The sequence below is a fragment of the Capra hircus genome, chromosome 18 (assembly GCF_001704415.2).
Source record: "Capra hircus breed San Clemente chromosome 18, ASM170441v1, whole genome shotgun sequence".
Taxonomy (NCBI): Eukaryota; Metazoa; Chordata; class Mammalia; order Artiodactyla; family Bovidae; genus Capra; species Capra hircus.
Genome location: NC_030825.1, coordinates 37,429,878 through 37,446,760, shown reverse-complemented (window position 1 = coordinate 37,446,760; position 16,883 = coordinate 37,429,878). Strand labels below are relative to the sequence as shown.

The 16,883-nt window shown below is 38.7% G+C and overlaps 1 protein-coding gene across 3 annotated transcripts in view; it reads right to left on the bottom strand.

Annotated features, from left to right (window-relative positions):
* The window catches only part of TANGO6 (transport and golgi organization 6 homolog), a 181,595-nt gene that overhangs the window by 125,808 nt on the left and 38,904 nt on the right, over positions 1-16,883 (bottom strand). For all 3 annotated transcript variants that reach the window (XM_018062193.1, XM_018062195.1, XM_018062194.1), the window contains exons 8-11: positions 14,485-14,597; positions 12,643-12,819; positions 9,629-9,761; positions 7,711-7,902 (exon numbers count right to left, since the gene is read on the bottom strand). In XM_018062193.1, coding sequence (XP_017917682.1) covers positions 7,711-7,902; positions 9,629-9,761; positions 12,643-12,819; positions 14,485-14,597 — 615 coding nt within the window. The remainder of the gene's footprint in view (positions 1-7,710; positions 7,903-9,628; positions 9,762-12,642; positions 12,820-14,484; positions 14,598-16,883) is intronic.

Below are 16,883 nucleotides of genomic sequence, written 5' to 3'. Positions count from 1 at the left end.
TCACAATAGCAAGAAGCTTCAAGAACAACTGCTACTGAGCAGCAGGCATGGTGCTCAGTGCTCTACATGCACCAGCTCAGCCAGGTGTCATATCAACTCGAGGATGTACTCTGGTCCTCATTTTCAGATGAAGAATCTCAGATTTAGAGAGGTGATTTGGAGGACTTCCCTGATAGTTCAACGGTTGAGAATCCACCTGCCAATGCAGGGGACATGGGTTCAAACCCTGGTCTGGGAAGATTCTACATGCCACAGGGCATAAGCCCTAGACCACAATTACTAAGCCTGGGCTCTAGAGCCCAAGCTCTGAAACAAGAGAATCCACCACAGTAAGAAGCCCGTGTACCGCAACTAGACAGTAGCCCAGGCTCGCCAGCACTACAGAAAGCCCCTGAGCGGCAACGAAGACCCAGCACAGCCAAAAATAAGTAAATACATACAATTTTTAAAAAGAGGTGATCTGCTCAAAGCCATACAGTCAATAAATGAGAAAGTCTGTCTATACTTTCTCAAATCTTTAATACACCATCTTACCTTCCTTTACTTTTTGTGAATTTTTGCTGGGAAATTTAAATGAAAGATAATTTGTTAAATTTCTGACCATCTCCGAGTGTCTTAGATCTGCTTCTCCTAATGAGGATTCCTCCTCAAATATTCCTTACTCCCATTTTGACAGTCTAGTTCTAGTAGGTGAAGAATATACAAAAAGGCGTTCATTTTATTTAGAATTCAATGTCCCCAAATGATCTGCACGACCAATCCAGAGTCATTTTTCAAAATATTGAATGGTTTTAAAGGATTAAGATTATTCATATATAAGAGTTTACACAGCATCTGGATAACAACTAAGCCTTAAATGAAATTAATTTGGTCAGTATTATTTTAACTGCGCTTTGATTAATCATCTTAAGTAGAAACACATTTGAATAAAAGACGCCTACACATACCCATATATGTGCATACAGACACATACATGTGCACACACTCACACTTACATTTAGGATTAATGACTCAAAAGGGGAAAATCAACTTGAAAATGGGATGGCTGAGATAGGTCATAATAAGCCTCTAAATAACATGCAAGCTTGTGTGTTCAACTCTCTAGGCAAATCACATGCTATGCTAGAATCTTTATTGCAGACTTAAAGTCAGGAGAATGGCTTGTTAACACTTGTCTTTTGGAGCTCAGGCAGGAAACTAGAAAGGCTATTAAAAGTTCCACTTACTGGAATAAACAACACGGGTTATGGCAATTTTCACCACCCTCTCAAGCCTGAGAATTTATTGATAACTAGAAGTTAAGGACACTGGCTTTTCCCAGAGAAACTGGTGCATCTACTATCTTGGGTTCCACCTATTCTGCCTTCAAAGAGTCTTCTAAAGCACTCCTTGATTATAGGAAGCTTCTATTTCAGCACAAATACACTGTTAAAATGCTGGAACAGAATTATCCAGCCTTCCAACTTTTTCTCAATTCCTCTCCTCTATCTCTCTGCCTAACTACCTACTGATCTATCTACCCCCCATAGACTGATCTATCTACTCCCCTATAGACTGATCTATCTACTGTGCTTAATATTGCTAAACAACTAGCATGATCCTAATTTTGTTAAGAAAGAAACTTCTCAGTTTGTATGTGTATTAAAGGAAAAAAAAACCTGGGCGCTGTTAACTGGTATGACAGCCAGCTACTATTGTTATTTATGATGTACCTTTGCCCCTAAACTTTCCTGTAACAACAAAACCTCTATACCCATTTTGACAACACCTCCTCCCCCACTAATCATTTCCTGTAATTTTATGAACTGTCAGCTAAGAGAATAGATAGGTATGTGACTGCTGTTGGTTCTAGAATTTATGTATATTGAGCAGACAATGGAAGACATCTTTATTTTTTACTTAAACATTTTTGTAAAGCTATGTAACTCTAAAAGCCAAATACTCGTGAAAGTTTATAATGAAAAAATGGCAGTTGCCTACCCTATTTCTCCCCATCTGATTCTACAGAGGCAACTGGTTTTACTTAGCTATTTTAGTGACAATACTAAGCATTTACAATTTACCAGGTACTGTTCTGAATTTATTATAGGTATTTACTCACTTAAATCGTCACAATGATCCTTTGGGGATATGTAAACCTGTTGCCAACATTGCCCTTACAGATGACTGTAAGGCAGCTGAGGCCTCACTGTTAAGTCTACACACTTCGACTTAATCCTCCCATTCTGCAGCATACTGCATCAGCCAAGTTCAAAGTCTTTGGGTTCAACCTCTCTCAACAATAAACCTCTAGTCTTTTGCTGGGGAGGGGAGGTGATTGTACAAAGTTAAAGAAGGAATCAAATAGTCTTCTGACTCTTGTGGAGCTTGTCAACATGGTTCAAATTCAGCTCCATCTTTAGGGCTCATTTGGTGCCCCCAGTCCTTCCAGGCTTCTGCAGGGAAAAGTGGTTTGCTTTTTTTCCCCTTTTTTTCAAAAAACTTTTAACAGCTCTTTAGAGGCACATGGCTTTGCTTCCTGACTTCTCTCATGCAAGCACTTAGCCTTCCATTTTTTGAAGTTGCTACCATCTTCAAGTTTCCAAATATTGTTACTCTCTTTGACCCACTGTATCTCCTTTCCTGCTCTGCTGGTCACTGTGGTTTCCAGAGGGAACAGACAAACACCATCTTTTGTTCAATAAAGCACCTTTAATCAGAAGTCTCCACTTTTTAAAAAATTTGTACTTCGATGTGGCTTAAATATTTTTACAGTGAGCAGGTGCAGGTGTTACTTATATTAAAAAATGTAATATATGAAAGTAGAACCCCTTTTACTCTGCCAATTACAGTGATCTAGTTACAGAGTGGTGCAGACGGTGGCAGTTTCCTGGAAGGGCAGGAAAAAGGGAATCTGGTTCATTCCACTCCATATACACTGGCCCCCTTGCTGGTCCTGCCACACTCTGGGCATACTCCCTCTCATCTGAAACACTCTTCCCTTAGGTATATCAATGGCTCCCTCCTTCCCTGCTTCAGATCTTTGCTCAAAAGTTACTTTTCTCAGTGAGATTCTCCACGACCACCCTATTTACCTTACCACACTCCCTTCACCATCCCTTTCCTTGTTAGATTTTTTTCTCTCTAGTGCTTATCACCGTCTAACATGCTGTGTATTTCGGCTTGTTTACTGTCTCTCTCTATATATATATGAATGTAAGCTCCATGAGAGCACAGGTATGTCTGTTTTGTTCACTGCTATGTCTCTGATACCCAGAAGAGTAGGTGGCACATAGTAGGCCCTCAATACATATTTATGGAATAAAAGAACTTGGGAGTTGAAACAGGGCTCTGAATCAGCAAAGATCATTCCATGCCTCATTCTTCTCTGCGTTATCTCACATACTAATATGCCATTTGCCAACACAGTTTTTAAATTTTTTCATCTTTCATCCAGGAATCCTTCAATATGCATTTGTAACAAATAGAGAGATGTGTCTTTTTACATAACTGTGCTGTGTTTAGATGCTCAGTCATGTCCAACTCTTTGTGACCCCATGGACTGTAGCTCGCTAGGCTCCTCTGTCCATGGGGATTCCCCAGGCAAGAATACTGGAGTGGGTTGCCATGCCCTCCTCCAGGGGATCTTCCCAACTCAGGGATCAAATCCAGGTCTCCTGCATTGCAGGCAGATTCTTCTATACTGTCTGAGTCACCAGGGAAGCCCAAGAATACTGGAGTGGGTAGCTTATCCCTTCTCCAGGGGCTCTTCCTGACCCAGGAATCTTCCTGACTCAGGAATCAAACTGGGGTCTCCTGCATTGCAGGCGGATTCTTTACCAACTGAGCTACCCGGGAAGCCCCTTTTACGTAACTACCATACTACAAATACACAAAATACAAATTCCTTTTATCTTCTAACACTGGGTCCATGACTTTTACAAAAATGTCTTGATAAAATTGGTTTGTTTGAATAAAGAACCACTCATTACACTTCCCTGATAGGACTCAAGTCCCTTTTAAGCTGCAACAGCCCTGTCCCTCCTTAATGCCATTTATCTGATGAAGAAACTGGGTCATTTGTACTATGGAATTTCCTGCATCATGGATTTGGCTAATTGTTTCTTCATTGCACTTAATTTGCTCCTTTATCCTGTGGGGTGGGGGTTGTTTTATATTGTTTGGGATTTGGAGAGGAACACTTCCTGGTGGTATGGCATACGTCGTACTGCATTACATGATAGGCACATAATAGCGTCTGCTTCTCTTCTTATAGTGATGCTAAGATTACTTAGCCCAGTGAATTCCCTGGCAGTCCAGTGAGTGGGACTACTTGCTTTCACTGCTGAGGGTGCAGGTTCAATCCTTGGTTGGGGAACTAAGATTCCACAGGCCGCACAATGCAACCAAAAAAAAAAAGATTAATCAGAATAAGCTGAAATATATAGGGAAACATATACTAACACTCTTTCTTTGACTCTCTGAAATGAGTCGAAGAGTCGGACATGACTGGACAACTGAACAGCAACATACTGATATTAGCATTAACCCTGAAATCCACCAAAAATAAAATGGACAGGCAGATGGAGATAGACAAAAATGTGATAAAGCAAATACAGTAAAAGACTAATGACAGAACTAGGTGGTGGATATCCAGACAATCACTACAAAATTCTTTGAAATTTGAAAGTTTTTATAATTAAATGCTGGGAGAAGAAAGGATCAGATGGTTTGGGTATATTTGGCCTAATACATTCATTATAAAGTATCCCTAATGGTTTTTGTAGACATTGATGATTGCTACCTCAATCGATTATTTCATTAGGGAATTGCAAAATATTGATATAATTTTCTAGTTCTCATTTTCAATTTTCCAGCTGTGGCTCTTACACAAAGAAAAAAATTTCTTCATTGACTAATTACATGGAAACATAGTCCCACAGGGAAGATAAATGTCTTATTCTTTCCCTGCATTTATCGATTTACAAAGTAGTGAACTGATCACCTAGGAACCTTCAAAGATGTCCTACGAGATACCTTTTGGGGGGAAACTTGATGCATTTCAATCCACTGTAGGCATTATTCTTTTTCATACTCAAATTGTCCTACCTGTGGTCAGTGGGAGCCCCTCCAAGTTAACTTCTGAACGCTACTGACATGAGCCTGTTAATCTCAGATTGCTTCCTGGTTTTCAGGCACAGCAAGATGCCCTGAGGCTCACACTGTACAATTTCTGCCCTGGACCTGAATGAACCTTTAATCCAATGAGCTTTGTGTTCTTCTGGTAGGAAGTGGTGATTAGAAACTATAATCTGGTACTAGAGAGGGCGATGGCACCTCACTCCAGTACTCTTGCCTGGAAAATCCCATGGACGGAGGAGCCTGGTGGGCTGCAGTCCACGGGGTCGCTAAGAGTCAGACACGACTGAGTGACTTCACTTTCACTTTTCACTTTCATGCATTGGAGAAGGAAATGGCAACCCACTCCAGCGATCTTGCCTGGAGAATCCCAGGGATGGCGGAGCCTGGTGGGCTGCCGTCTATGGGGTCACACAGAGTCGGACATGACTGATGCGACTTAGCAGCAGCAGTAGCAGTGATTCTTAAGGCTACTGGACTGTCATTACTTCTTGGCACTGACAATAGACTGAGCTAGGAAGTATCTGTTTTTAAAAATGAGAAAAATTAACTGAGTTCATACAACACTTCCAGTAAAAATTTAATATGACAGGGGTTCTACTTAACTTAAATTCATTAAACTCTTTTATTTCTTATACTGAAAGTCTTCATTCCTAATGATATTAACAAAATTACTTACAATTTATTTATTACGTATAATTTATCCATATACATGCATGTATTTCAAAATAATATACCAAATTACCACCATCAGTAAGTCTGCAAAATGCAGTTCAGTGGGGTTTTGTGTGCTCCTTTTTGTCGTGATACAGTTCAACCTCAGATGAAGGAAAATTTAATGGGACAAACCACTCTTGTATCAGCCTAATGCCATTGTTCCTTAATTAGGAGTAAAGGGAGATAAGTGGGAAAGTTTAAGTCATATCAGTTTTTAAGCCATTTCCCTTTCCAACGGGCATTCTGAGACAAAAACAAGGTCTGGGTGAAAAATTCTTTAGCGAATTGATATAAACACAGGAGAAACAAAGGAGAAACAAATCACCCTACTGAGTAATATAGGGTCAATGAACTGAAGGAGTAAGAAGCCAGAAAAGAAATCATGAACATAAATCTCATTAAACAGGCACGATACGTCAGAGCTGACAGGCAGCTGCAAATTTTCTCAGCAGGAGCTGTAGTGAAATGCTGCTTAGCAACACCCGAAGGCAGAGGACAATGACGATGATACAAAGAGCTGGAGTGTCAGATTTAAGTGTGACAATCAGACCATCTTACAGCTGATTATTCACCAACCAAGCCACAGCCAACTGTGGTAAAAGGGTAAAATATGACTACACTGACTATGCTTTAGTACTTTAAATTCCTACTTTTAAAAAATGCTGGCAAAGGGTTTCCCTAGTGGCTCAGAGGTAAAGAATCTGCTTGGCAATGCAGGAGACACATTCATTCCCTGGTCCAGGAAGATCCCTCATTCTGTGGAGCAGCTAAGCCCATGCACCACAACTATTAAGCCATGCTCTAGAGCCCCTGAGCTCAACCACTGAGACCATGTGCAGGCCCCAGAAACCATGCTCCATAACAAGAGAAGCCACTGCAATGAGAAGCCCGTGCACTGCAATGAAGAGTAGCCCTTGCTCGCTGCAACTAGAGGAAAGCCCTTTCAGTAGTAAAAATCCAGCACAGCCAAAAATAAATAAATAAATAAATAAATATATATATATATATATTTTTTTTTTTAAAAACGCTGGCTAAAAAAAAGGCTGAGCCATTAAATTCAAGCACTGATCTGATCCACAGTTAACTGATCCTGAAAGCACTACACAAAATCTGTAAACTTCATTGGCAAAATAAAAAGGCAACAAAAACACTTCACAGGTTGTGATAAGCTATGAGTTAGAGTTATGTGTCTCCTGCATTGCCAAGCAGATTCTTTACCTCTGAGCCATAAAATTCAATGTGATCTTATCATTAGTGATTTTTTTTTCAAATTTGAGTTTTAATCATTCTCAACATTTTTTTTTTCTTTCTGCCATGACATACAGCTTACAGGATCTTAGTTCCCAGACCAGGGGTTGAACCCGTGCACTCTGCATTGAAAGGCCAGAGTCCTAACAACTGGACTGCCAGAGAAGTCCTTCCTTCTCAACTTTTAGTGTACATTAAAATCATCTATGGAGCTTAAAATAAAAAATACATATGCCCAGACTCTAATGTAGACATGCTGAATCAGAATCTCTAAAACGGGGCTGGGCATCAATATTAGGAAAAAGATCCCAGGCAATTTATTTGCACCAAAAGTTGAAAACCACTGAGATATATAAATATTTAAAACAGTTCTGTTTTATGTGCACGAGAACCACTTCAGGAGCTTGTTAGACATGCCGATACCCAGGACCTATGAAAGTACTGACGCTCTTAGTCTTGTGTGGGCCCAGTAATTTACTTTTAACCAGAATTCCAGGTAGCACTGATACAAGTGTCATCAAAACACACTCTGAGTGACATTTTAAAAAATATCTTTGGGAAAGAATGAAAGAAACCAAAACAGACAAATACCACCAGGCTGGGATCCCTTATGTGGCAGCCACTGACCTGAGTGATGTTGGTGAATATCTGCTCAGACATTCTCTCACACAGAAGAGCCACCAGTTGGAGAACCAGCAGCTTCCGCTCCTGACCTTCCACCAGAAGAGTCTGGTGCTGCTCTAATTCCAAAAGGCTTTTGTTGGAGAAAGACTTCATTTTAAACTCTGTTTCATTTTCCACAGCCATGTGAGTTAACTCCTATCGGTGTGGGAGGAAAAAAAAAGTAAAGAAAAATCCCACAGAACTAAGGACTTTAAAAACAGAAAACTCATTTGAAATGTATATATGGAGAACCAGTTTCTGTTCATTACAGCATTAGTTATAATAGCTAAAAACTGGAAACAAATGTCCTTCAATAAGAGAATGAATAAGCTGTGATGTATTTACTATATTGCAGCAATTGAAATAAATGAACTAGATCTACACAGATATCAATATAATCTTAAAAACAGAACTGAATGGAAGAGGTAAGTTGCAGAGTAATACATATATCATGATGCCAAGTATATGAAAATGATAAACTTTACAATAAAAATCATAAACACACACAAAGAACTAGCCTGACAAACTACTTACTTTATCACTATTTTTATGATCTCTACCACTAGCCTCCCTTGAACTGAGATCATATAACATTTCCAAAGCCTTTTTAGTGACTATTAGATGCTTTCACCACCAGAGTTGTTTTTCTCTAGGATATTCAGAACTGAACTTCTACTAACAGGTAATTCATTACTGTGGGTTTTATGAGATTTTCCCTAGCTTTCATCTGTAAATTTCCTTGGGAATGGAAAACCTTAAGTTCCATAACAATGAATACTTTAACCACAGCATTAATAACTGACAATTTAGAGGAGTGGTACCCAACTGTTTCTGGGAAATTTTGCTCTCCAGTGGGCACTTAGCAATGTTGAAAGACATTTTTGATTGGCATAACTGGGAGATGACATAGACTTCTATGGGTAGAGATCAGGGATGCTGCTAAACATCCTACAATGGACAGGAAGCCCCCACTCAAAGAAACAAATACCTAGCCCAACATGTCAATAGCACCAAGGTAGAAGAATTTTGGTTTAAAGCAAAGCCCTTCGACTTTTTGAAACAAATTTTAAAGAAATCATCCAATTAGGAGAGTATTTTCTTGGGATATTATTTACAGTGAGTGGCTGCACAGGGGTATGAATGTGAATAAGAGAGGCGAGAAACTTCAAAAAAGTATCCCCCACTTCAGTTCTAGGAACATTAGCCCTGATTTCCTCCTTGCATTCTCCCAACCCACACCAACCTTAAACTCCATAGACATTCTCTTAGAGCGGACATTTTCTTTAGGGAAAATACCAAAGAAGGCAGAGATCAATGACAGGGAATCAGAGACACTGACTCATGGTGTCTAACAATGCAAATAAGGAGTAACAGGGTGTACGTTACTGACATTAGAGCAAAAGAAAACAAAGCCACCAGACTAAGAAACAAACCCGGAAAAGGTTTCAAGTGGCTACAAAATGAAATGAAAAAGGCAGAACTGCTAAATCTCCTTTGCAAATACCTGACAAAACAACAGTCAGAAAGGATGAGGGATTATTCCACAGCTGTAAAACCTGCTATTAACTTCAAAAGAGTTCTTACTGTCAACACAGAGCAAAGGTTAACCCTTTCCTAGATCAATCGCTTTACTTTGGTCATCTCTAAAAATTCAGTGGAGATTACCTCTCAAAGGAGTTCGACCCTATGCGTACTGCTGAAGGTAAATTTCTTTTTGACTGAACCAAACGCTACTAAAAAAAAAAAATTACCCTATGGACTTTATTTCTCCTAAATTAAGACCTAATTTTAGAACCTAAAATTATGACTGCCTGGCAAATTCAAAGGAGCTCCTGATACTACCCTAGAATAAAAACGACAGTGAGCTATACACAATTCTTACCTTCAAGCAGAAGATGAAGAAGTCACCAGCTAAACCACATTCCTGGCAATGGGACAGCAAGCCCCCAAGGTGCTCTACTCGGCACTGCTCTGAGGACACCCTTTGGTACAGGGCTTCATCTTCATCTTCATCACTGCAATGCAGGGGGAGATTTATTTCCCAGAGTTATTCCTTTTTTTTTTTTTGGAGACCCCATTAATAATCTTCTAAAGTAACATGTTAACTTCATACAGTAAATCATTATAAAGCTCAAAAACATTTAAATTATTTTCCTGTTTCTCCATGCTGAAAAAGTTATTTATGCTCAGAAGCTAGGCTATCATGTCTTATATAGTCATTTGCTCAAATGGGAAAAAGATTCATTTGAAGACGGACGTTGAAACATCACTATTGATACTATTTCAATAAGCTTCATGCAATGAGGAATTAAAGTATAGGTTTATCCATATATTCTGGTTCCTGAAGAAGAGACAAGAGAAGGCTGAAAAGCGAGGCCAGACCACAGAGAATGTTGGATGCCATTCAAAGGAGCTTGGATTTTTTTCAATGAGCTGCTAAGGGTTATGAGCAGTGGAAAAAAGACATAATCTTCATAGGAAAGATTCAGTCAATCTCAGGGAGCCAACTGTTGACTTGTAAAAATCCATAGATTCAGAAAACTGAGTAGGCTGAATTTCCAAGTAATAATGTGGCTAAATTATCAAAAACAGTGTGGTGATTTCTGCAAAAAGTTTAAAGAAAATTCTCATAAGATACTACGGCTTCTAGTTTTCATTCATCAGATAAGTGAGAAAGCCAACATATAATATTCTTATACTGTATCATGTAAATGAATACAAAGGTACAGGAGATACATTAAAAATAAGACATTAAATTGTGTAAACTGTGATTAGGATAGTTGGTAATTTTTGTTTCCTCTTTATGCTTTTTTATATTATACAAAGAACATTTACTACTTTTGTGATGAAAGAACAAAGCTTCTTTCAGATTAAATTGAGGGAAAAAATGACAGGTGTTGCTTCATTTCAGTGAAAAGTACAATTATTAAAGTTAATTTAGCAAACAGTCTCACTGGGCAGTATGTCCCAATCTGCTGGTTCACTAGTAACATAGTATTTATAATTCTTTAGTAGAATGAATCACCTAGAAGTTAAGTTTAGGATTACTTCCTATATTATCCTAGTATCTTTTAGAGATCACTCATGTTATCTCAAACACATTTTAAGTTAGAAGACAAGCTGAAATTGTGTCTAAGCTTCTGTGAACCATCCTATCAAAATGAAATACCATATTCAAAGATTCTTTAAAAAATTTTAAAAAGACATGCTAACAATTACCTTCAGAAGCATTGTTTTATTCATTCCTAAAACTGCAATGGAAGAATCAATTTCAAATAGTCATACTTAGCTCCAGAAAAGTAACAATTCTGGATCCAAAGATGATAAAATCTAAGCTACTCTTCTAAAGTTTCTTTAATCAGACTTCTTATTGATAATTCGTGCTGCTGGGCAGAATGGTGGAGTGAAAGGTAAGTCGCGATAAAGACCACAGGCTTGGGGGATGAACACCATGAGCAGTTTTAGAAGAAATCGTAAACACACACACACACCACACACCACCACCACCCCACCATCCCAGTCTGGTACAGTGTCAACTTACTGGAGAAATGGAGAGTCTTCAATATGTAATAGAACCTATGGACCCTATTTTCAGCAAAGAATCTGTATTTGCAGATAAAAAATCCCTTGCGTATAATTTCAAGGGGATTATAGAGTCTCAGGAGTCCATGTAGAGATCCCTGTTTAAGGATCTATCACTTCTGGCAGTGAATGGAGATTCACTCAATCACTGCCTATTTACTTTTTTTCCTGCCAAGGAGAGAAACTATAGTTTCAATAGAAAACTATTGATTTTGACATACTTGCACTAAAGATTTATTAAGAGAGCAGTAAGTTTTAACTGCTGATAAGTCAAATAATATGAAATTTTCTATGCAGTCACTAAATTGGTTCCAGTCTAAACTGTTCCAAAGTGGTTTTAAATAAACATGACAAAAAATATTAAGCTCCTTTTGTTCAGGGGCATAGTTATAACTGCAAAACCTACACTGATGGTTCTATTTGGAATCAATATTTTTTTTCTATTTGAAAAATAGGAGGGAGGTGGGAGGGGGGGTTCATGTTTGGGAACGCATGTAAGAATTAAAGATTTTAAAATTAAAAAAATTAAAAAAACAAAAAATAAATAAATAAAATTTTAAAAAAAGAAAAAAGAAAAAGAAAAATTTTCTGATTGAATAAGTGTTTTAAAACAAAACAAAAAAAACTTAAGCTAACCATGAATAAAAATATTAGACTTGAACACTTTAACAAACAGCAGCACTTTGAATGTGATGTGACATTTGAGTACAGCAGCTGCCACCAGTTAAATATTACATGGACTCTGATCAACAAGAACTTATGTTCTGAGGTGGTAACATATACACATATCACCCAGAAAAAGGAAATAATATAAAATACATTTGTGAGACATAGGAGAAATAAATTATCCATCCCACTAACATCAGTTAGCTGCTTTCTAAACAATCCCTAAGAGAAACAAACCTCCACCACAAAATTACCGTAAGAGTGCTCTGAGAGAATTTCCCTTAGGAATAAGTCTGACTCTGAACACACATATACCATTTTGAATGTCAGAAAGAGAACTGAATTGTTATAGCGTTGAGGGTGAAAGGTGTTTGCCAATTACTCTGATTCACTGGCAAAGACTCTGCGAAGTAAGTGGGCTTGTTATGACGCAGTGCTGTGAGACTGCAGTAAACTGCACCTATTAGTTAGCATCTAGGAAAGACCTGGAGGATCATTTAAGGCTCACCTTTCACTTAGAGATTATAAATAGCACCTCAGCTGCTAATTTCTGGTTTCCTTTCTGTCAGCGCCCCTTAGTGGACAAGTCACAGAACAGCCTTTTGGGTACAATTAAATCTGAGGAGAGCAAAGAATGGGTGGACTCACCACACAGCCTCCTTGATGGTGATCATAACGCCGCCCTGAGGGGCAGCTCTAAAGTGGCACAGAGAATGGAGAGAGGGCACAGATTTGTCCAACCCTGCAAATCCTTTCAGGCTAGCAACTGCCTTGTTTCTCTCCAGTCTCCCCAGAATCCATAATAAGATCTCTTGGCAAAGTGACCTGGCAGAAAAAAGCAGTTATAAATGAGCTTGTCATCTTACTCTACATGTCTAACAAGTTAACACAGAAAAAGAAAGAATGACTGTCAGGTTCCATGCATTCTAAACGCTGGCACAATCACCTAGTATTACTGACGTGTGGGAGCGGAAACTCTGCTTAAGAATTTCAGAAAGCAAACATCCTGAAATTTGATGAGCGACTGACTAATCTCTGGCTGTAGAAGCAGCTCTGATATGACACATGAGCCCCACATGGTTTTTTTTTTAATTCCAAGTGTACTCACTGCCTTTGGATCAGGAACTGTGAAAGAAAGTTGGCACAGATCAAACCATCTACCGTCAATGGGACCAATAACTGGTGACCAAGAAATAGTACACCACCAAATTCTTGCTGAGTCCTTATCCCCTCTTATCTGTGCCAGTCAACTAGGATAGAAGTGGAATAAACGTTTGCTTCTTCCTTCTCAGTCTGATGAGACATGATAGTGCTGTGAGGACTTCAATTTCAAAACTAGAACAAGAGTTATTATAGGAATGGTCTTCAGAACCCGAATTCACACACTTAGAGCCTCCATCTTCCAATGCACTTTCTCTTGTCACTTCCCTCATGGCTGTAGGCTTCAGTTACACCCTAACCAAAAGGCAATATGTAAGCTGTGAATAATATGCCAGACTGAGTACTTCCCTTTATCAGTTAACAATGATGATGATAATGACTATTTATTGAGCTTATAATTTGCCAAGGACAGTGCTATACACTTACTTCAATATAGTTAGCTTTCATAATAACCCTATGAAGAAGATACTATTACTGTGTATGAGATTACATATGGGGGATTTCCAAACACCAAAAATCAGAATTCTGTAGGACTTCAGAAAGGATAGAAATTTTTTTAATTTTTATTGGAGTATAGTTGATTTGCAATGTTGTATTAGTTCCAGGTGTATAGCTAACTGAATTAATTATACATACATATATCCACCCTTTTTTTAGGTTCATTTCCCATATAGGCCATTATCGAGTATTGGGTAGAGTTCCCTGTGCTATACAGCAGGTCCTTATTATCTATTTTATACCTAGTAGTGTGTATGTGTCAAATCCAATCTTCCAATTTAAGTCTAATAAGGAGGAAGAAACAACACAAATCACTGTGAGAACAGAGTTGATACAAAATGAGTCTCACTTAAATTTCAATACAGAAGATTATTTTCTGGATGACTGAGGAACTCCTTCATTCTCATTAACACTGTGCACAAACACCAAATCCAGACCTAAATTATAGAGTGCCACATTCAGATCCAGGTTTCCCAAACTTGATTTCTAACTGCTCACAAGGTGCTCATGGTCTAACCTCTATTTCCTCCTCCCCAGACATACAGTAGCAGTATTGTTCACTGGTCAAACAGGGGCATGCTCATACGTGTAAACAGAGATTTTCCCTCTGATGACTAAAACAGAGGCTGAGGAAAGTCATTCTAGAAACTAGACCCAATTCCCCTGCAATCTGCAAAGCGCTCTTTCTTTTCTAGAGGACTGTCAGAAGTTTTTCTGACCTTAAAAAAAAAAAAAAAAACTACGAAGGGGCATAAGTCATACTCAAAAGAAGAACCACATGCAAGAGAGACTTCACTGTTTACAAACAAGAAGGTTCTCTAGGTTGTTTACCTTATATGAGACACGCTCTGCTTGGTAAAACAGTAGAGAGAGAAGAGGACTCCCAGGACAGGAAGCAGAGAATCCACTAACACTGGTAAAGGTTCATTCCCGACCACGTACACCTAGGGAAAAGGACACAGTGGTACAGTGAGTGCAAGGCCTGAGGAATGGGAGTCAAAGTCCGCACACCTATCAGCAGGGCTGAAGGCTTACCTTAAGCAGCACTCTAGTCCTAAGGAGAACATTTTTAAGGCTAAGGCGAAGGGAAACACCTGAGATTGGCAGACAGGTTATAACACAGGGAGACTGAGATGAAGCATCACCCTTCATGCATGCAGCCTGAAGAACTGCTGGGGAACCAGGTAGGTGGTTCCATTTTCTGACCTATTCCTTTCCTACTTCTGACTAGCTCAGAGCCTCCTCATCTACTATTCATCTATACAATAATTATCTTACTGCTAAAGGCCCTGCTACTAGGACTAACAAGCAAACAGAAAAGCTTAAGACTAGATTTAAAAGAAAAAAAAAGCAAAACAAAAGTTTGCTCTAGGTTTGTCCTTTTTTTTAATATTTGTTTCTATTCATTTATTTGGTTGTGCTGAGTCTTGGTTGCAGCATGTAGAATCTTCTACCTGTGGCATGTGGGATCTAGTTCCCCGACCAGGGATTGAACCCCGGGCCCCCTGTATTGGGAGCACAGAGTCTCAGCAGCTGGACGACAAGGGAAGTCCCTGGATTTGTCATTCTCCAGATGTGACTGCCACATGGGCAAGTCCTATTCTCTCCAGTTCAATCAATGTGCACCTAGATCTGCACTGGCTTTATAGGGTTAAGCGTGCAAGGATGCTGAAGCTTATTAACAATAACTATGTTAAATATTTTATTTGTACCTTTCAAAAAGGATTCAACAAACTTTTCTAAATACATACTGGAATCAAAGTACTGTTCTAGGCATTGCACTACTCTGAATATCAAAGTGAAGAAGAATTGTTCTCTTTCATTGCTTGTGATCTAACAGGAAGAATAAAATGAGTTAAACCAATAATACTGTTATTATTATTCAAGGTAGATAATTTAAAATACCTTAGGAAGTGCTAAAATACTATTCAAAACTCCAATCAAGCATAATAGGATTTTAAAATGTATTTAATTCTGTTCTAATAAATTAACTAAAACCTGACGGTGTCAACTGTAATCATAATAAAAGAAGAAAAAAGAGGCTCTGACAATGACTACACACTTGACAATGGAACACACATATGTGTTCCAGGAACTATGCTAGGATTTTAATCTTCCAGGTACCAGGTTAGATTCTTTTAAAGAGTTGGCTCATTGAAATTATAGCAATCTCACAAATTCTGTATTAGCAGACCTATTTTTTTTTAGTATAATTGTTTTACAATATTGTGCTAGTTTCTGCCGTACAAGTGAATCAACTATATGTTTACATACATCCCCTCCCCCTTGAGAATCTCCCTCTGACAACCTCCCCATCCCACCCCTCTAGGTCCTCACAGAGCCCCAAGCTGAGCCTCCCTGTGCCCTACAGCAGCTTCCCACTAGCTATTTGACACACGGTAGTATATGTATGTCAATCCTGCTCTCCCAATTTGTCTCGCCCTCCCCTTTCTCCAAGGTGTCCGCATGTCTGCTCTCTACAAGCAGACCTATCTTAAAGGGTGAAGAAAGGAAAACTCAGAAGAGGCCCTAATTAACACAAAGAGGAGTGAGGTGGAAATCAATAATGTTTATGGGAAACTAAAGGTCAAGGAGGCACAAGCTGGAAAAATCTCTGTGCTTTTCCAGAGAACCCTGTCCCTTTAAATCAACCCTAATTTTTCATACTCCTTAAGCCTCCCAACTTCTCTGTGGAGCCTGATAACGAAGGAGCCAGCTTCCTGTGCATGATCTAATCTCCATAAGCCCAGCTAAATGAGGTACATTGTATGGCAGTGTTCAGAAATAATATGCAGGCCTAATTATGATATCACAAATTACAGGAGGTAAAAAAGGAGATCCCCCAGATAACGTAAGGGCCTATTGTTTGGCTCTGGATTGTGTGTTCCCAGAGGTAATCCCTGTGGAGCCATCCTTCCTTACCAGCATCTTCAATACAAAAAACTAAAAAACAAATGAAGCTAAATCTGTATTATTTACTGAGCCAAAGCACTTCAAACTTTAACATGAATTCATATCAAGCACATCTCTCAGAAGGTATGCTGTTGTTGATAAATTCCTACAATGCTTAAATTCTCTTCTAATATTTTTCTGTATTTTCTTAGAAGGAACAGAAAAAACTGTAGTTATCTTATACAAACGAAAATTTTATCCATTTTTACATAGGTGCAGCATATGTTTACTGAGTGCCAATTTGTGAGACATATTCGTGGTTCTAAGGATATAGTGGG